Source organism: Eschrichtius robustus, chromosome 15 (genome assembly GCF_028021215.1).
Source record: "Eschrichtius robustus isolate mEscRob2 chromosome 15, mEscRob2.pri, whole genome shotgun sequence".
Taxonomy (NCBI): domain Eukaryota; kingdom Metazoa; phylum Chordata; class Mammalia; order Artiodactyla; family Eschrichtiidae; genus Eschrichtius; species Eschrichtius robustus.
In genome coordinates, this window is record NC_090838.1 from 30,155,475 (window position 1) to 30,177,998 (window position 22,524).

A 22,524-nucleotide genomic window follows, 5' to 3' on the forward strand; every position below is an offset into this window, starting at 1 on the left:
TTATTCAGGAGAATTCTGTAACTACTTTTGGTGCTATGTTTTCTCTCCAAAAAGCAGTAATGTTTACTGTTAGACTTTTATAATAAACTTCTTTTACATTCTACAGTATGCTTGTTAATAGAGCTCTTATTACACTATGCTAAAACTGAAGTTATTTTGGTATGTTGCTTCTTAGTATCCAAGCAACTTTCTATGCATTAGGAAGCTCTTATAAGTAAAACTTTTCTCTCACAATAGGGGAAATCTCTGTCAAGCTCTGAAAAAGTTCCCAAACCACCTATCCCTAGAATCAGAAGACCAGCTACAAATTCAAGCTATACTTAAAACTCTCCCAAAAGCAAAAAGAACTGAAGAAAGCGAAGATCCACCTTTCGTTACCCAAACATCTATCTACTGACGTTTCACAGTTTTACTGGTTACTTTGGTCTTACCTTCTTCAAGGAAAAGTTACATCATAAAATGTTAACTACTGTCAAAGACTGGAAGCTTTCAGGTAACCCTAAAATAGATAATTTCTCTTTTCAGAAGCCTATTAATGATACAAGGCAATATCCTTAGAGTTAGTCATCCCTTATACAGCTAAAACATTCTCAAGGGATGGCAGAAGTGTCCTGATACTAAATGCTACAAAAAATTTTTTTAAGCTATGAAATTTAAAAAAAGGTAAAAATGTAAAGTTACCAAGAAAACTACATGGGAATTTTAAAAGTGATAACAGTTTTATTTTACCTAAAAGAATAAGAAAATTGACCATATTTCAATGCAAAAATGTAATTTAATAAGTAATACTCATTTGAAATGTTAAAATACTTAAACAAAAAGAATATTGACCAATAATATAACTTACTAGCACCACTGCTCTCTTTGTCCCCTGCACTTTTTGCTAGGCTCATGGCATATTCGCATACTTCAGCTGCTTCTCTTTGTGCAAGCTGCCGGAGACATGCCACAGCTGCTCGTCGAAGTAACAAATGGGAACTACATAAGTGAACCTGTAAACCATAACAGTTTTAGACTTTTCTTTAAAAAAGCTGTAATCTCACTTGCCTAATGAATATATATGAACACCTTACTTGTGAAGAGGCTCTCCATTTAACCACCTCAGTTGTTTAAGACATAGCCAAATAATGGCCTTTTCAAAAAATAGTAATACCAATAAAATATATAAAGAATATTTTAGTAGCCTATAAAATAACTGCCCCAAGACTTGGGCACTAAAGATCATATAATATACTTAGATAAAAATCCAGAAAGATCTTTTGCACATCTTATTTTACACATGGTCGTACTAAATTCTGTCAATGAAATTTTTTAAGTGCACAGAGATTAACTGTAGTGAATGAACAGTTAGGGGGCAGAACACACAGTAAGAATTGAAAGCAAAGGGGGGTGTATAGTAAAATAAAAAACCAAAATCAAGCAAACATAAATATCTGAAAAGAACTGCAAAATGGATCCTTTCGGTAACAGCATTTTTTTTAATCTCACAAGTTCGTGAAAGAATCAATATAGTACACTCTAATACATGAAGTAAAGTATAAGAGGCAGTACTGCATAATAATTAAGAGCTCAGGCTCCAGGTGCCAGACTGGATTTGAATCTTGGCTCTGCACTTACTCCTGTGTGATTAGACAAGTTACTTAACCTCTCTGTGCCTTGTTTGCCCATATGTGAAATGGGGATAGTAACTCTTCACAGGAATATAGTGAAAATAAAATAAGTTAAAATAAGTATTTTACTTAGAACAGTGGATGACACATGGTAATTGCTCAATAAATGTTAGCTGTTATCACTATCACTATAAATCTGACTCATTGAGAAAATATTAAATTATGTTCCATATGCTGCTTTTTAAGCAAGGGAGTAAGTAATTATTTCAGAAAGAATCTCATCCAGAAATGATGGGGGGGGGGGGAAATAAAATAATAAATAAGTGATGTGGAATACATAACTCCTTCACAATGCTAGATAATATATTTTTATGCTCTTAATATAGCATTTGTAACTTATTTTTGTGTAAAACTCACAGCCCATGAAATTATGCCAAGTATTAAAAAAAGAAAATATAACTGAGGAGAGAAAACCTGACAGATCAGATTTTTTTCAACAGAATATTTTTTTTTTTCACGTCTCTTCCTGAAAATAAAGACGTTTTGGAACTTGCAAATATCCTATAATTAGAAAAGTTACGCATGATCATATGAGATGGGAAGAACAAGTATCTCGGAGTTTCTGCCTTTTTATCTGTACAATGGGGACAATGTCCACCTTACCTCTATCTTACACAACTGTGGTAAGATCAAAGGATTAAATATATATGAAGCAGACACCATAAATTTAATTACAACTAAATAGAATTATAGCTAAGAAAATACACTCAACAAACGCTGACTAGCAGAATCAAAGTGAAAAATAAAACATTTTAAGGTTTACAAAGTGTTTTCAAAAACTCAATTTCAACGATTCTGAGGTGTACTCTCCCACCCATTTTAACATCTCTGATATTAGAGATGCAAATTATCATTAATGGTGTCTTGCAGCCACTGTAAACCAGGTAACAACAAAGTTGTATTTGTTTGAAAACTTCCCCTTGACACTTCCTGGTAAAATCCACAAAATGTCAGGAATAAACCATATTAAACTTGAAAAATATATGTGGCTTCGTGCAGACTTCCTAGCTGCTTAGATATAACCACAATCTACTGTGACATCCATCAGTATAGCTTGGTTTAGCTTTGCTCTTGGATTTTATATAAATGGAACCATGAAGTCTGTTCTCTTCTGTGTCTGGTTTCTTTTTAGCAGTATGTCTGTGAGATTCATCCATGTGATTCCACGTAACAGTTCATTCATTTTTATTGTTGTGTAATATTTTATTGAAGAATTATATCACTATTTATCCACTCTGCTGATTGGTGGACACTTAGGTTGTTTCTGGTTTTTGGCTAGTATGAATAACCAAGCAATGAACATTCCTGTACATGTTTTTTGGCACACATGTGCATGCATTTCTGTCAGGTATTTACTTTAGAGTGGAGCTGCTGGGTTATACTGTATGCACAGTTTCAACTTTTTGTAGATTATGCCTCATTGTTTTCCTAAGAAGCTTCTTTTTTTTCTTACATTCCACAAACCTTAGGAATTTGTGTGCTGCTTGCTCCTACATCAAGACCTCTACCTTCCTATAAAAAGCTCTGTTATTTAAACTTTATGTCACCTTGCTATCCTATCCCTTCTGTGCCTGCCTGGATATCCCTGCTCTGTCACTGACGACATGGGCATTCAACTCAAGTCTTCCTCTCGCTGACATCTCCTGTAATTTTCCCAGATGACGTAAATGCCATGTGTGGAATAAATCTGCACAGGAGAATGACTGGTCACATGGTATAAAAAGCACCCACTTGCCAGGAGGGAAATAACACTAATTCAGAGTGGTGGTTGTTCTTTCAAAAGCACATTTTGAACAGTTCTATCATTAGATACATTTTAATACTTTTAGATCATTTAATAAAGATTACTATGGTGAAACTTACCTCTTAATACATTTGCTGAAAAAAATATTTCATTTGTGTTAAGTATTACACATGGTATCACATGATATGGCCATTTCTGGTGGCAATGACTGAGTAGAGACGAACATGAAATTGATAATAATCATCACTGATTTCACTAATTTGGATGAATCCACGTGTGGACTGATTTTTAGAGAGTGTCAAAGATTTGGTAATGAATACAGCTCGAAGGGCATTTGGCAATGTGCAAACAAGTTAGCCACTTGAGTGGCCCTCTGTCTCATCTTTATCTGCCATGCCATCTCCTTCCCACCAGTGAAGAGGGTCACTAACCTCTACTGAACCCTCGGAACCATCACAGAATCTTTTATTTCTGCAGTTACTTCCATCTCCCACATCCCATTCTCCTCAAACCTCTGATCCTCCTCTTTGCTCCCTCATTCACAGAACTTAATCTTCCCTATTACTTGATTAAGAAAGTACCAGTCATTATGTAATAACTCCCTCAACTTCCAGTCAACAAATCCAAAACCCACCTGTGTCTACACTCATCCTCTCCTCCTTTCTTCATTTTGCACTGGAAGAGATACCCCCCTACTTGTGTCCTGGAAACTATGCCACTGGAAACCTTGGAGGATTAACTATTCCCTCTCTGTCCTACACCTTTAACTCTCCCATCCTACTGGCTCCATCTTGTCAACGTATAAACACGCTCACTCTTCTCACTACTGTAGAAGTAAAAGCATCTCTTTTGACCCCATCACCCACTTGACCTATTGTCTATCCTCTGTCCTCTCCTTTACAGTCAAACTTCTGGAAAGAAGTTCCTGTTCATATTCCATATTTAACCCGGTATATTTGGGCTTCCGTTTGTACCACTCTACCAGATGAGCTCTTGCTAAGGACACCATGTGACAAAAGTCAAAGGACACACTGTAGCTGTCATCTCATTTGATCTCTTGACAATATTTGATATGGCTGACCACTCTGCTACTCCACCTGGCATCTGTGAACACCACAACCTCTATTTTCCTTTTTAACTCTCTGACTGCTCTTTCATGTTTTTTGCTGACTCTTTTTCCTTTCCTAAATTTTATATGCTGGGTTCCTCATTCAGCACTCTCTCCCTGGCGATCTCATCTACTCCTATGTCTTTACCATCTAAATGCTCATGCCTCCCAAGTTAACCTCTCCAACCAGACTTCTCTTTTCCGAGCTCCAGGTCCATGTAACTATTCAAATGTCTAAAACTGAATTAATGATATCCACTCTTTCAGACCTTCTCCTATTCCAGTGTTGCCAACCTCAGGAAGTTATATTACTTTGCTCAAGTCAGAAACCTGGGTCACATCCTTCCTCTATCCCCTAATTAATCAACAAATTCTATCAATCCTTTTTCCTAAATATCACTCAAATCCATCTATTTTTCCCCATTCCCATTGCTACTAACTTGGAAAAGTCATTTTCCTCTCCATCCCTAGACCACCATAATTCCTACCCTGTAGAGTCCATTCGCCACTCTGCAGCAAGAATGAAATGTAAAAAGTGCAAATCTGATCATGTTACTCCCCTGTGGAATTCCTTCTAGTGGTTCCCAATCGCTTGCAGAATAAAGTCCAAAGTTTTAACATATCTAGAAAGTCTGCAAGATGTGTCACCTGGCTAACTGTCCAGCTTCATCTTGTGACCCTATGACCCACCTCCCCCTCTTCTCTCTTAGCCTTAACTACACTGACTAAAAGGTTCCTTAAATGCATCCCCTCCTTCTCATCTCAGGGCCTTTCACATATTTTTCCCTCTGCCTAAAAATAAGTGCTGTTACTCTAACGTCACGCTTTTCCCCAAACTAACTCCTATTTATCCTACCTACAGTTCACACCTTACATATCATTTTTTCAGGGAAATCTTTTCTGAATGCCTGGGTTATGATAGGCTCCCCTGTTATATGCTCTCCTGTAGCCTCTTCTAGCACTTATTTGTAAATAATCATTGTTGACCATATTCCCTTTAAACTATAAACTCCATCATGAGAGAGGCGTCATCTTGTCTCATCCACAAATGTATCCCTAGTACTTTGCACAGTTCCTGACATATAGCAACCTCTCAATAAATATTTGTTCAGTGAATCAATTAACAACTGTGATGATAGTAACAGATCCTCAGAAGTTAACAAGCTAACTTTAGGAAAAAAAATTCTGAGTGGGAAAGACTGAAAATATGATACATTCTTAGCCAAGAAATAAACAGTTCATTAAAATATTTCTTAAAGGGTGAAAAAGAAAATCAGTGAATAAAATGAATAGTCATAAAATGACTACTAAGCTGAAACTCTAGAATGCACAGCCCAGGAAACATGTTTTTTGTTTCGGCCTAGTCTGATCTTTTGGGAAACAAATTTGGGGCTCCCTAATTAAATCAATGAATGAAATAGCTTTATACTTACACAAAGGCTAGGAACGAGACTAGATAGATTGACATGTCGTGGTGCAAACATGTGAAGCTGCTGAAGGCAAGATATGGCAGCTGCCTGCACGAGAGAGTCTGAATGGTCCTGGGTTATTGCACAACCCACCAAACAAGAAGAACGGATTGTGGATATTGTTGCTCCATTCCCTAGAAGCAAAGTCAAAGAGAACATAAAGTACAATGACTTTATTAGTAGCACCAAAAATATCCCTAGAAAATAATTATCTTCTAAATAACCCCTCTTTCTAAACAAACAAAAAAGTACACCTGAAATTAATACAACACTGTAAATCAACTGTACTTCAATTAAAAAAAAAAAAGAATAACTGTTGAATTAACATTAACTAGTATGTTTGCTCTATGGTTAGGTTTGGTACTGCAATCGTTAAACCAATAATCACTATAAGAAATGCCCTTACTTTTTTTCCCCTTACATTTTGACAGCATACATTTTATCAAGCAAATAAAATCCTACAGAACAGAAGTCAGCAAACTTTTCTTTAAAGGGCCAGAAGTAAATATTTTTTACTGTGCTAGTCAAGAGGCAAAATCCACACTACTCTATTATGTAAGTGCCTATATAACCATTTAAAAATGTTAAAACCATTCTTACCTCATGGGCTCTTAAAAAAAAAAAGGACCAAAAAACCAGGCATCTGAGCAGATTCGGCCCATGGTCCATAGTTAATCTGCCTATCCTGCCTATCCCCTGTTATAAGAAAGTCATCCCAGAAATTCCTTTCCTTGAAAGCCAACCTTAAAAAAGGAAGATTTTATTCTATTCTATTTTTTTGGCCACGCTGCACGGCTTGCGGGATCTTAGTTCCCCGACCAGGGATCCAACCCGGGCCCCTAGCAGCGAGAACTAGGAGTCCTAACAACCTCTGGACCACCGGGGAATTCCCCAGGAAGTCACTTTTTAAAGGATGTAATGTACAGCATAGGGAATACAGTGAATAATATAATAACTTTACACAATGACAGATGGTTATTAGACGTAATGTGGTGATCAATTCATAATACATATAAATGTCAGTTGTACACCTGAAACGAATATAACATTGCATGTCAACTATACTTCATCAAAATAAAAAAAGGAGTCACTTTTAAGATAAATAAATATTTCTGATTACTATTCAGACTGTTTTGAAAACAAAAATTCTGCAAAATCCATACAAATGATTTCAAAACACAACTGCTTATGAATGATGATAATGCATCTTTCTTAGATTTAGCTAACTTTACATTTATCCCCTGATAAACTGTATTCTCTTTTAAACCCAGCATTGTTGTATTTGATTCTCTGTTCAAACAATAATACCACATCTATTATATAATAACGACAAATCCTATTTTCCGAACAAGATTAATGGCTCATCTCTGAATAAAGTTTTACTTCTTAAAAAAAAAAAAAAAAAAGATTAACGGCAATTTTTAAAAAGGTAGGAAAAATAAATTGCAGTATTATATCCTGTCTAGATTAAAATGTCTTAATTGCCAAATATAAGTGCTTTAAAATTTTTACCAATGCAAAATAATTTTATATACAACAGAGACCAAACAAGGAAATCATAGACTCACACAAGAGTCACATTCTAGTCTGAAATACACACTGCCTCATCAGAAAGTACTTGGTAAACACCTACACTTAATCAAAGGCACATATTTATTCTCTCTTCATCCTTGTGATATTCACTGGAAGAAAGAACTATCAACTTTTCTCAAAGAGGACACTGAGTCCAAGATAGAGACATGTCTAAAACACATTTTTTCAATTCCTACCATTCATCCTTAAGATCTTTTCTTTTTTCACTTCCGTCTTTTTTTAAAATATCTGTCCGAATGGAGGCAACATATAGCATACTGATTAAGAATACAGGCAAAGGAAATTTATCTGAACTTCACCTCTGATTCCAACTACTCACTGGCTATACGTATATATATATATATATATATATATATAAACCTTGGACCTCTCTCAGCCTCAGTATTTCATCTGTAAAACAGAGAGATATACCTTTATCAGGACTGCTGTCAGAATTAAGTGAGGTAATATAAATAAAAAGCTTGATCCAGGGCTTCCCTGGTGGCGCCTTGGTTGAGAATCTGCCTGCTAATGCAGGGGACACGGGTTCAAGCCCTGGTCTGGGAAGATCCCACATGCCGCGGAGCAACTAGGCCCGTGAGCCACAACTACTGAGCCTGCGCGTCTGGGGCCTGTGCTTCGCAACGAGAGGCCACAATAGTGAGAGGCCCGCGCACCGCGATGAAGAGTGGCCCCCGCTTGCCGCAACTAGAGAAAGCCCTCGCACAGAAATGAAGACCCAACACAGTCAAAAATAAATAAATAAAAATAAATTTAAAAAGCTTGATCCATTGAAAGATTTAATAAATGGTAGGGGAAAAAAAGGAATGCTCTGAAAGTGGCTTATATATTTTGCATAAATTCACAGTAATTTTCTTACCTGAGTGTTTAATTTAACCATCAGTAGAATTATTTCAGTGGAAGTGCATGGTAAGAATATGGGCCTTAGGATCACAAATCTGCTACTCCTTAGCTGAGTTACTTATCTTCTCTGAGCTTACTTCCTCAGAGAAAAACTAGATAATATTATCTTCCTTAGAGTTAAAAAAAAAAGTGAAGCTAAAGTCCATGAAGACAATTGTATGGCACTCCAGGCCAAAGGAACTCCGCTTTTATCTTTGACTTCAAGGGGCTCCAAGTAACATTTCACTTAGATGTTTTCTCTACTCATAACTTCAAAAATCACCTTCACATCACAGGTTTGTTGCAGGGATTAAATAAAATAGCACATGTAAAAAGCAGAGTTCCAGGTGTTCAGTAAATTGCAAGCACTCAATACATAGTAATTATTATTATTATTATTACAAGATTTCTTTAGGCAACATTATGGTGACATTCAGGAAGTTGAAAGACAGTAATTATCTGTCTAGTCCCTTTAGTTTAAGATGAATTTACTCACCTTGTAGTTCAGGGCCAACAGTAGTTATTATAGCACCCAAACATCTACCCAAACACTGATGAACTTCTGTATGGGAGGGTGGAACTGTCAACAGCAAGGTAAGAACTAGAGATAATGTTGGCTCCACATATCCACGATACATTGGGCCACTAGAATCCACTATCAGAGCAAGTGAATGAAGGGACCAAGTCTGGAATAAAATATGATTTTATTTTATTGTAAGTAATAGAGTATACTGAATTGACATTTAACTTAAATTTTCATAAACACCAACATCATAGTTTTTAATCAATAATCCAGGAATATATTCCTTAAGAAATAAAAGGTAGCACATAAGCTACCAGTAGCTAATAACCAAAGCCACTGATGTAAAAATGCTATGTCTACAGTTTCTCTGTAGTGTGGCTTTGAGTGTCAGAAAAAAAGTTTTGTTGATGAACTCATTTTTCTGTTATAATGTACATGTATTTCATACTTCCAAAAAACAATGACTGATATAATAAGTGTTCGATTTAGTGGTTGCTATGGACATCAAATATATCTTTATTGCCTGTATTGTTGGAGTTTTACTAAGAAACTAGTCTGAAATAAAACAATGTTCTGTACTCAGATCTATTTCTCCAGCAATGACATTCACAAAACAGTTCCTCAAGTGCATCAAACCATTTCAGGCCCAAATTTTTGTTTACTAAGCACAAATAATCTTAGTGGCTAATAGTATTTGCAAAACTAACCTAGAGCAATGTACTGTAATCAGCACAGGCTTAAGAAAACGCAAAGTCCTTTAAGCTGCCCACATCCACCTGTTAAAGAACGAACCTTTTATTTTTGCTGTTGGCAGCCCCAAAGGAGAGCTGCACTACTGGGCTGAGGACAGAGAGGTCTCAACAGAGAAGTTTCCCAACTTACCAACATGGTAGAAAAAAAATCCATACCTTAATTTCTATTACCTGTCAATCTACTCCAATCCTAGGGAATTTAGCAACCTGAGTTGGACAGTTATGTGTAGAAACCACACCTATTGACAAAAGTAATAGGGATATAACAGCTTGAGGGAGGAAAGCCAGAATACACATTCTGGAGAAAAAAATTAATGGAAGAAACAAAAGAAAGTATTTTAATAAAACTATCATAAGGATTTTTAAGGTAAATAATTAAAGCACAAAGGAGATTCCAGAAGTGTTTTAAAAAAACAAACACACACCCAGTATTTATATTAAATTGTTCAGTAGAAAACTGGAAAAAAAAGAATTATTGTTAAATACAAAAATCATTACCTTGAAGTTCAAATGGAAGATTATCCTGTAACCCACAGTGAAAATACAAAAAAATTAAAATAATGAGGATAAAGACAAGAGACTCAATATATAAGTAAGTACCAGAAAGAGAAAAAGAAAAGATAAACTTATATAGAACTTGATGAAATTTCTAAGCTGCAAGGATAGAGAGAAAAATTGTTACACACTGTGAAACCAAAATATAAGGTTACAAACATACAGACCTATTTCAGATAAGTTTCTTAGCAATAAAAAGATGGGGAAAAAGATAGCTATGATGTCCATAAGCATCATTAATTCAGAAATTTATTACATAAACCAAGGTCTTTTGGGCGTGTGAAATATATGCGCTGTGTAAAAGAAGAAAATGAATGCATCATTAAAGTTTTATATCTGAATATTCAAAGCCACACTGCAGAGAAACTTTAAATAGAGTATTTGCACATCAGTTGTTTTGATTATTGGCTTATATGTTATCTTTTACTTCTTAAAGAACATATTTGAAAGTTTTTATAGATAGCTGATGAAAAACTGAGATGTTACTATGTATGGAAATTTAACTCAAAAAATTAAGCTACTATTAGCCTCTTACATGCAACACAAAAAATACTGAAACATTTACGAATAATGAAGAAAAGGACTGTGTGCCAGGAACAGTATACCCAACCCAAATATCATTCAAATTTGAAGACAGAATAAAGCCTCTTTTTTTTTTAGATATGCAAGGAATCAGAAAGCACACCAGTCAACGACCCTTTCTAAGATTATTATTGCTAAAGGAAGTTTTCCTATCAAGTAAAAATAAAATAAGAACAAAGATCTCAAGACAGGAGTTGAGGATACAAAAAAGAAAACATTATTGAAGACTAAATCTCTAGTAATTACAACTAAATATATGTATACAATAATTTGACTGGGAAGTATAATTTTTGAGTTAGGATTCTTATAACAGAAGAGACTTTAGAGAAAACTGAAGAATGCTACCATACTATTCTTGTGCAGATGTGAGCTGAAACAGAAGCTCTGAGGGAATATAAGTGGTCCACATTACAGTAAGATGTCATGTCATAGAAAAAGAATCATGTGAAGCAGTTACTTACAGGACTGTGGTTTTAAGAAATTAAAGCAAGAGAGGGTTGAGAAAAAGGTGAAGACAAAGGAAAGAAAACTAGCACCTACTCGTTGACATAAAAGAAGAAAGCAGCAACTTCTTAGGTAAAACAGTTTCACAGTTGTGTTCTTTTCTTCCAGATTACTGTGGAAACAGCATTAAAAAAAAAACAGCATAGCACCTCTTTAGGAGCAACATTAGTTCATTTTTGATTTTAGTCCTTTTGGGACTTTTGTGCTTTACACAGCTGGAAACCTTTACCAAGAAGTCAAAGGCAAACTAAGCCTGTAGACTAAGAAGTCTCTGGTGGATTTTGCATTCTTTTCTTATGGTGAAGGAACCCATTTATTAACAAAGTAATGACAGGCAGCAATGGCAATCAAACTTGTCTCTTCCAGCTTCTGAGTCCCAATATGAAGCTGGCGAGTTGAATGCTATTGGTTTCATATACTCAATATTTTTAGGTGCATCACTGGGAAATGGCAAATCAAGAGTATAGCATATTTTCACACACGTGAAGTTCTTGCCTCTTATTGTAGTTATACCTATTTTTGTATAAAATATCTAAGGAGAGAGAAAAAAAGAAATTCAAGGAGTACACCTGAAGATTCAGCCAACAACACTGTACCTGGGTTAGGGTATTAGAGAAGAGAGAGAAGACTGTTATTAAAAGAAATTTGATCATCCAACAAACGTAAGGAAATACAAAGAAGAGGAAACATGTACAAAGGATAATAAATAATAAAAAGAAACCATGCTTCAAGGAACGTTGTGAATGGGTTAAACTCCCAGAATAAGAAAGACTTTAGGATTAGGTTCAGATACAAAATCCTGTTATACACTCATAAAGCAAAATGACAGAGAAAGACCCTAAGACATTTTTCCTAACAGCCCATCAGAATCATTACTATTTTTACAAATAATTTTCCTAAAAATAATACTTTAAAATTTCATAATAGGGCTTCCCTGGTGGTGCAGTGGTTAAGAATCCACCTGCCAATGCAGGGGACATGGGTTCGAGCCCTGGTCCGGGAAGATCCCACATGCTGCGGAGCAACTAAGCCCGTGAGCCACAACTACTGAAGCCTGCGCACCACAACTACTGAAGCCTGCACACCCAGAGCCCATGCTCTGCAACAAGAGAAGCCACCGCAATGAGAAGCCCGCACACTGCAACAAAGAGTAGCCCCTGCTCGCCACAACTAGAGAAAGCCCACGTGCAGCAATGACACCCAACACAGCCAAAATAAATAAATAAATAAATAAATTTATCAAAAAAAAAAATTCATAATAAACAAATCCATATTATACCTGGACTTCAGAGGATGTCCCATCCTGTGCTAGAGCCAATAAAATGCTGACGCTGGTCTTCAGATGTTGTCCTGAGCCAATACCACCAACGTAACGATGCAAACAGCCCAGAGCCAAAGAATGGCCAGTTCTGGATACAACATCTCGAGCTGATTTCAATCTGGAAAAGAGTTATACTTCAGGGATTGTTTTTTCTATTTCCCTATGGCAATAACAAGCTTATGAATCACACAATAAAAGGGATTTATTCTGGAAATCAGAAAAGATTACAATCTTTATTACTTCTTTCTCTACTCACTAACAAGAGTTAGAGATTTACTTTAAACTGGTTAAAGTCATACATTTCACGGAAGAAAGCCTACCTTTAGAGAAATATGAAAGAGGACCTACAACTTCACAGCTTTTAATATATTAATTATTCCTTGAAAAGACAAGAGCCATTTGAAATGTATTTTTACCATTGGTGTTTTAAATAAAAGACAAATAAGACAAAAAGACTATGACTCATAATCATGCACCAACATAGTCAGTTACTATTAGAAAACATTAAAATACCACTAAGAACAAAACTCCTAAAATAACAAAGGAGGCTAGAAAGCAACTTTGGTTGCATTTTCAAACTGTATTATAACTCTCAATAAGCCATCCATGATCAAACTTCTGTCACAAACTCATAAAAATGAAATAAAGCCAAGATATGAAAAACCATCACCAAGACTCTGGCTGGTCAGTTTGCCTATAGCAAAGAAAGAAAAACTCTTAAGTGCTGTCACGATGGAACAGACATTAAGAAATGTAGTAATGAAGGAAGTGAACTAAGTCCATCCTTAGCAGTATTTCTAATATACTATATCCTTGGATAAGTGATCTCTCTCTCTCTATGCCTCAGTTTCTCCATCTGTAAAATGAACATTATCATTACTCCTATATAGCAGTTGGTTTGAGGAATGAAAGAAGAATGAATGCAACCTGTGAATTCTAAAAAGCCTTATACAGATTAGAAAGCTTCCTTCATATTGTTACTTTTCGGAGTTCATTTCAGTGAGCTAAAAAAAAGCTGAGCCAATTTTCTCAGTGATAGTCATCTATTCAATAAAGTAAGTAATCTAAGATATAAGAATATATCATATATATACTTTCCCAGGGGTCTCAGAGTGATTTTCAATTTGAATGGAAACTAATTTAACCAGTAATGGTTTTTATTTTTATCTGAACTGGGTCTTAAGCAATTGAGTTACTCCCTATTAACTGAGAACGGTTTATAGGAATGATTCCAGTCTTAATGCTAAGATGGCATATGATTTTAACGTGCAAAAACAGCTGACAGATCTGTATGTATAGGTGATTTGGCTTTTCATAGTTGGATATTATATCAGCAAGAGAAAATGTTGATAAAAAACACTCTGATATAATGAAGTTGCAGGATATTGAAGCTTTTTCAAAATAGAACCAGATTTTGTCAAATCTAAGATACCACAGATTTTTCTTAATGTACCATTATTTTATATAACAGTATAAAAGAAAAAAAATGCTGCCAAATAATTATGACATTTCTTAGAGATTTTAAGACAAATCCCAATTTCAGATAACTTAAAATGTGAAAAAACAGGTAACAAAATCTATGTAATAATTAATTTCAGATCATAATAAATTATTTAGAAAAGCTAATGAAACTAAGCACTGAGAACACTTGCAAACCATTAACCAGACAGGTATGAATATGAATGAAATGTCCTTGTGTTTTACCAGAATAAGTATAAAATAAATACTCCTATAGGTATTGAAGCACTTATAAATTAAAACCACTTGTAACTAAAGAAAAATTAATCAGTCAAGAGTTTTCCAAAGAAATACACTCTTATTTTACCTATTATTAACAGAGCACAAACCATGGAACAGGTAGCTAAGACTGGTTCTAACTTTTAAAAAATCTTTAACAGAAGTTGATTTCAGGATTAATGAGAGACACTTGGAAAAGGCAAAGTTAATCTATTGCTAGAAAATAAGCAAAGTCATCCTGCAGAAGATTAAGAGTCTGGGAATAGTTTAGCTACATTCTGCCTGCTCTTATTATCCTCAGTGAGTCAAACAATACACTGGGGCATCATCCTAAACCAGCCAAACTGCCACCGTGTGTGAAGACAAGGACAGCCGTCCTCAGATACGCAAGAGTTCAGAAAAACTTCTTCCGAACCACTACTTCACAACCACTGCTTCTCCCAACCTCTCTCCTGTTAATAATTATGATATAGTTCGGTACAATTAATCCTCAAAATATACAATCCTTAAGAATGATTAATTTACATAACCCAAGTGTTAATTCTTGACCACTCTTGATTTTCAACTGCTCTACCTCAAGTACTTGATTAACAATCAACAGTCACTAATAACTGCATTTATCATCTTAATCATACTTATTTGGATCTCTGAGATCACTCTTTTAAATTAATATTGCCAAGAAATTCTTAAAAGCTAATGCTAAATGTATCCCCTGTTTCAGGGATAATTTAAGAAATGATCAACTTGGTAGTAGTTAGACAAAGAATGGCTTATCCCAAAAAGTGAAAATTAACAGAAAGAATAATGGTGGGGTGTGTGGGAGGGCAGAGATAAGAGAAAAGGACTTCAGAGCAAACTACACATAACTGAGAGACGCCCTCATTAACAATCCTCTTGATTCCGTTATATAACATTCAAGAGCTGAAACAGAAACCTGCACCACACACCATGTGGAAAATATACAGTCCAGTTAATAATCACTGATAACTTAAAAGACATCTTTGCCTATGAGAGAAAAGTACTTGTTGATAGAGAGACCCACTTACTTGTCAAAGCTATATTGGGCCATTCTAGCAATGAAAGTTGCTTCTCCAACCACCTGAGCCATTCTTCCAAGAGCCTCCCCTGCTGCACACCTTAAGATGGGGTTTGGGTTGTCAAGGGCCCCCATAACTAGTGTCAGAGCAGATTTACGAACTTCCTCAGGTCCTAAAGTACTTTTGTTTTCAGCCAGGCCCTATGGTTATTTAAAAAAAAAAAAAAAAAAAAAAAAAAAAGGACTGCAATCTTTGTAAATATACATATATCTTCACACATTATTTTCTTCAGCCAACTTTCCCATGCATATACTATGCCTAGAGTTAATACATGTTAGACTGACAGTAATCACCTTCCTAAACAGGATTTCACAACATGATACATAACATAGTTATAGTTGAATCAGCCCTAAAACCAACAATTCCTGGGAGTGTCTCTATCCAAAGACAAATACTTAAAAGTTGTTTTTATACATAAAGGACACTGTATTATTAAATCAACTGTTATTTAACTGACTGAAATTTATCATTATAACTTTAAGGAAGGAAAAGGCCTCATGAACATGAACCTTTGATACATTTATATAAAAATGCCAGAGGCGATAATTATGTCATAAAGAGTATATCCAATACATACCTAAAGACAAAATGAGGTAAGAATAATCAGTAACTGAATGTTGAACTGAATCAGTATGAATGTTCATCATACTAAATGTTAATATCTCTCTTCTAGTTACACTTACTGTCCTGGAACTTAAATTACTTACTTGAGACCAAAAATATAAGTCATGGTACCTAGGGAAAATGTTAACTACAGCAGAGGCATTAGTGAGCACATATATGAAGAAACGCATACTGTACAGCAATATTACCGCTGTTAACCAACCTTCCAACCACTGAGGGAAACCATGACCACCCCACTCCTTTTTTAAAAAACTCAGATGTTGGTAGCTGATGGTCTCTAAAAAGGGCATATACTAATGATTATATAAATGGTACAAACCTTTATTTGTATAACCAATGCCTACATCCCTTTTCCCTGAAGTTTACAAAATGTGATTTAATTCATGCCCATTTAAACACTTGTACTTGTTGCCCTTTTAAAGCAGTGATATAATAAGCTTAGTGCTGAATAATATGACTTTTCAAATACATCATGAGAGGCTATAAGCTGCATAGTACAGTACATGAACTCTGAGAGATAAGCAAAATATTTGTTATTTCACTTCATACATGTAGAATCTGAGGTTTAAAAAAGGCTAAAGGAACTACACAAGACAGAAACCTATTGAGTAGCTAAACCAGAACACAATCTCTAAATGCAGCACTCTTTTAACTACGTAACAAACATAGCCTCTCCTGCTTTATGGTCTAAACCACAAATCAAACTTAAGCTTTATCTAGTTAGCCTTCAATAGAATACCAAATTTCATTAGTCAGACATGTTTGAAAATTCTGAATGTTATCAGCACTTGTAAAATTTGAGGTATCGAATCAAAATATGAATTTTAATATTACTAAAATACAAAATACTTATTTAATTACAATGAGCCTAAGATAAAGTTTCTAGTAATTTAAATGAAATAATATAAAAGCACGGTTATCCAGAGCTATACATATAAACGTAATAGTCTAGTTATGTCTGAATTACTATATTAAAGGTATTAATTAAAATCCTAGTTCAGAATATTTGCTATGTTTTAAAAGTAAATACCTTTAGTGCACTAAGAACAGCTGTAAAGATATTAAGCTGCACAGCCTGCTGGCGAACACCCTTGGCTTGTTTAACACATTCGGCAAAGTGATCCAGCATCTGTAATCTGTAACAATAGAATAAAGACCACATTAGCAATACTTTTTATTCAAACATGGCCCAAAACACAGAGATAAGAAGAAGGGTATAAGCTGACTGTTTAACAAATAATGCCCCATGCTATCTCTTTTCATTTCATTCCCTGGTCTAAACCAGATCTCCTCCTTCTGAATTAATATACGGACATGAACTACTAGCTGGCACAACACAAGGGACTAATATTAAGTTTCAATCAGCAAAATAATGTCATAACTTCAGTGGTCTTCAAAGTGCAACAAAGCGCCTGGCATAAAGTAGGTGCTCAAGGTTTCCTGAATAACAATCATTAATTGCGCATCTCTGTGGAAGATTTTTAAGTTGGAAATCTTAAAATGTGGCATAGTTTTTTTCTTTTTAAAAAATACTCTCACACATAGAAGAAAATAGTACCTCGTGTCCTATCTTTAGAAGCTAATTGGGAGATTTTTTTGAAAAAACTTAGCTTTGGTCAATTTTGTTAAATGTGAAAAATCAGAGGTGAATTGGTTGGTTTATTGTTTCAAATTTTTAAAATGAGACAGTTATCCCTCTTCCCCAAATCACAGCCATTTGAGACTATTCTGATTAAAGAGAATGCGGTCATATCAGATTCTTCTACAAAGAAAAGAGGTGGGGCAAAGGAATCTAGGGAAATTTCACTGGAAGGATTTATGCTCAATTATAAAAGGCCATGGGTCTCAGGTCAAAGCATTCTTCAAAAATCACATAGGAAGAAACCATCTAGCCTCCAGCAGGAACTCCAGTTAGAGGTACTTGGGGCTAAAGCTGACACTTGTACACCTCTCTGACACAGATCCACATCTATGCTGAAGAAGCAGGGCACTGTCCACACTGGTTTCAAGGACACACCTGAAAAGACACACATGGTCTCCAACATGGCCATCAAACATCATGTGCCTATAACTGACCTCAAATACATAACTTAAACAAATTTTTTTCCTTACTATAAAATATTTCTTTTAATTTGAAAAATATTAACAAAAAGTTACTACGTAGAAATAACCATTGAACATTTTCACATATTTTAAAATATCAAACTGGGATCACTTCTTGCCTTTTACCTTCTTCATTTAACACTGTATAATGAGCATTTTCTAATATCAAAACATTGTCTCCGTAAAATGTATTCCAGCCTATCAACTTTCCATAATTTATTCACTGATTCCTCCATCCCTGGATATTTATATTACATATTTTACTTTTAATAGAACTTACCTATTTTTACTGCATCTGGTTCCACAAAAGTGATTTAATAAAGTTAAGAGGACTTCCCTGGTGGCACAGTGGTTAAGAATCTGCCTGCCAATGCAGGAGACACGGGTTTGAGCCCTGGTCCGGGAAGATCCCCATGCCATGGAGCAACTAAGCCCGTGTGCCACAACTACTGAGCCTGCGAGCCACAATTACTGAAGCCCGCACGCCTAGAGCTCGTGCTCTGCAACAAGAGAAGCCACCGCAACGAGAAGCCTGCGTACCACAATGAAGAGTGGTCCCTGCTCGCGTCAACTAGAGAGAGCCCCACGCAGCAACGAAGACCCAACGCAGCCATAAATAAATAAATAAATTTATGTAAAAAAAAAAAAAAGTTAAGATAATCCTGGATTCTAGTTACAGGTGTCATAACTAGCTGTATAATTTCTGACAAACCACGAACTCTTAGACCTAGATTTCTTTAGATTTAAAACAAGGACATTAAAGTAGATGCCTTATAAGATTCTTTCACCTTTAACGGTCTTTAACATTTATGTGGCAACCAAATGTTCTTAAAGATATCTGGATAAAGTAAAATTTCATATTTAAAATTTCCCCCTCAAATTAAAAAGCAATTAATCAACTAACCTACATATGTAAAGATATGCTATCTTTTCTATACAAATACAACAATGTTTTTAAGGCATAGTTTGTAAAACCTGAACTATCTGTGAAGGTCTTGCATTAATTCATTTTTACTCCTTCTTTGGGGAAAATCACTGTAAATATATAAAATGCTTACTAAGTTAAGCATGGTGTCTGTGGACATAAACTATAGTAAACTAAAATACTCCTACTAAAAAAAGAATCAGTTACTTTAGCGTTCCAAGTTCCAGACTTTAACCATCTGACAAATGTCGTATTAGGGAGTAGACTTCTCACTCATTTAATTCCTCAGTAACAAGACTTGGAAAACTGATGTCCCTAATTAAAGATACAGGCAAACCTACTTATAAGCTGGCAAACAAACTACTATAATGAAAATTTTGTTGTTTAAGAGCGAGTCCACAATGCAGTGGATATCATATGCCAGTACATGGGGTCAAACTTTAAAAACAGTTTCAAATTATGTGGAGTTTGCATGCAATTTATTATGTGCCACTTATGTTATTACATTTAGGAGACTATTGTTCAAACTCTTCTTATGGAAGAGTTAGCTTGGCTGGGAAAATGTACTGCTTGAAAATAATTTATATTTAACTAAAAGCACCTTATTGACTTTATACTAACCGGTGTTTAAAAGAAACATGAGGAAACACTACACCAAAAAGAGCCACAGAAGCATCGATGACCGAAACTCCAAGGGGAAGAGGCCCAGGCACAGCTTCTCCCGCAGGTATTCGTAAATAAATGGAGGATGGATCGTGCTCCAGAGCCCCACTTCCAGACGCACTGTTTGGCTGGAGCTGCAAAAGAAGGACATAAAAATCATTCAAAATCCACTTTGGGAAATTCACTTACCAAGTACTGGGCGTGACAAATAAAACAGGGGAGGAAAGAGAAAAAGTAACAATGAAAGAACAGAATGATTAAATCTGAAAATTTTTAAACAGAGAAAGATATAATTTGGCCATTAAAAAAAGTCACAACAGTTCACGCAATTTTTAAAAAAAGTTTTGTTCATTCTAAAACATTTTTGCAGTACCCACCTCAAAATGTGTAAGCAAAGTAATGTCAGGAATAACTTACACCCACAAAAAATTTTTTAAAAGCGGCCTTTAGTAACTCTTTTTAAAAAGTACGTAAGAAATAATGTATTCAGTGGGCAAAAAAGGTTCTAAATCTTCAACCTACTAAATCCTATTCCTCTCTAACCTGTCACAAAATAAACTAAACCAAAACAAACACCAACAACCAAAAAGCTAGTCAAAACTGATCTTTGCCAATGCAACCACAGGGCACCGAAATACACAGAATATTAAATAAAGACAGTTCGCCAAATTCTAACTATTGCTGTTTACCTTTTTTCACTATTTATCCACCCCTAGGAAGGTATCTTTAAATGTCTAAGAAAGCTAAATGAAAATTAAACCTTAGTCTACAATATTTTCTTTTTAAATGACAATGTGTAATAGTACCATTGTTTTTCAATCAAGCTAGTATTTCACTTCACTTTATAGCTTACTACCTGGTCTTCAATTGATTTATGATCAGTTTCTTGAAGCCAGGAACCAAGAAGAACACTATCATCATAGTGGCAGAGGGATCTGAGGAGGGAAGTAGTTGTGTTGGCTGAGTTGTCAGTCAAAGTGAATTCTGCTACCAGTTCTCTAAGAAGTGCATTGAAAGAGCCTAAAAAACAGAACTTCAGGTCAGATTAAAGAGAATACTTTTTAAGAAAATGACAATCACTGCCCACCAAGAACAGCAATATGTTCAACAGGAGTAAAATAATTAAGTCCCCGTTCCCTTTTAAGAAAAACCAGTATTAAATATTTTAACGCTGGTTTTAATACACAATAATGGCACTTCCTTTTTTGTTACTGTATTATGCCTTTTAGCCCAAATTATTTAAAGTAATCAAAAACTCAAAGATTTTTTATTTTAAATATATTAAAAATGATGATTATTATTTACTATTAATTACTTAACGATGTGCAAACACTGAACCAGAGCATATCAAAATTCTTGGGTATGGTTGCACTGGAATATTAATATTTTATATGACATTTAACTTCTGCAAAAGTACATTACTATTCTCCCTCCAGATTCCTAAATTATTGGCTGTATTATAACAGCTGGGATAGTCATTGAAAGCATAGACTCTGAAGATGAACCAACTGGGTTTGAATCCAAGCTCTGCCAGTTAACCACCTCCCAGACTTGTGCAAGTTACACAACCTCTAAGTGCCTGAGATTCTTCATCTTTAAAGAAAGCTATATTTTAGCCTCATATGGTTGTGGTTAGAGTCAAAGATGCTCATACATGTTAAGGGCTTAGAACGGGACCTGGAACACAGTAGCGCTCAACAAGTGTTAGCTACTCTGTATGAAGAAAAGGAAAATGGTTGCCTTCCTTTACATGGTCAGAACTCTATGATATTGTGAAGAACTGCAAAGGTATACTGAAGAATTTTTATTAGACATACACAAATTTCATTTACCTTCATAAGTTTTTGGAGGTAACAACGCCAAGATATCATAAAGTCTTAAACGGACCATTGCAGCACTAGCTTTCAGATGAGCTCCGTGGGCTTTAATTACAGATGGAATGCTAAAGTATCAAAAGTATAATTAGTATTAGCTTATTAGAATAAGCATTACTTACATTTTTTCCCAGCCACGTATCAATGTACCGTCAAAGTACATTGATAAGTATTACATTTTTCTTTTAGTTTATTTTGTGACTTTTACTGTTAGTAACAGAAACACTATAAAATACAATTTTAGGGACTTCCCTGGTGGTCCAGTGGGTAAGGCTCCACGCTCACAATGCAGGGGGCCGGGGTTCGATCCCTGGTTGGAGAACTAGATCCCGCATGCATGCTGCATCTAAGAGCTTGCGTGCTGCAATTAAGAAGCCCGCATGCCTTAACTAAGACCCGGTGCAGCCAAACTAAATAAATAAATAATAATTAAAATAAATAAATAAAATAAAATTTTATTTCAATCCACACCACTACTGAAATTTTTAAAGTCACTTCACACAAATAAAATTTAGTACATTTCCTATATGATACTATAGGGAATTACAAAACATGGCTATTTATAAATATATAAAATTGGATGTTAACGTGTCCTAATTGCCTACTTACTGTGACATCATAGTCATGGCACATTCAATAGGGGTCATCAATTTTCTAATCACATCTTCAGTTAGGAGTTCAGGACAATGTGCAACAAAACTCCTCATTGCTAGATAAAAATTTTAAAAAGACATATTTGAAACAGCCTTTGTGAGGATGAACAAATTTATAAAATTATATAAAGGTACCTAAAATGTT

General features: G+C 35.1%; 1 protein-coding gene across 2 annotated transcripts in view; it reads right to left on the reverse strand.

The window, feature by feature from the left end:
- The window catches only part of HEATR5B (HEAT repeat containing 5B), an 89,245-nt gene that overhangs the window by 39,946 nt on the left and 26,775 nt on the right, over window positions 1–22,524 (reverse strand). For both annotated transcript variants that reach the window (XM_068564526.1, XM_068564527.1), the window contains exons 13-22: window positions 22,336–22,435; window positions 21,685–21,794; window positions 20,709–20,872; window positions 19,811–19,986; window positions 17,192–17,297; window positions 15,487–15,677; window positions 12,662–12,821; window positions 8,963–9,152; window positions 5,956–6,125; window positions 848–992 (exon numbers count right to left, since the gene is read on the reverse strand). In XM_068564526.1, the coding sequence (XP_068420627.1) occupies window positions 848–992; window positions 5,956–6,125; window positions 8,963–9,152; window positions 12,662–12,821; window positions 15,487–15,677; window positions 17,192–17,297; window positions 19,811–19,986; window positions 20,709–20,872; window positions 21,685–21,794; window positions 22,336–22,435 (1,512 nt within the window). The remainder of the gene's footprint in view (window positions 1–847; window positions 993–5,955; window positions 6,126–8,962; window positions 9,153–12,661; window positions 12,822–15,486; window positions 15,678–17,191; window positions 17,298–19,810; window positions 19,987–20,708; window positions 20,873–21,684; window positions 21,795–22,335; window positions 22,436–22,524) is intronic.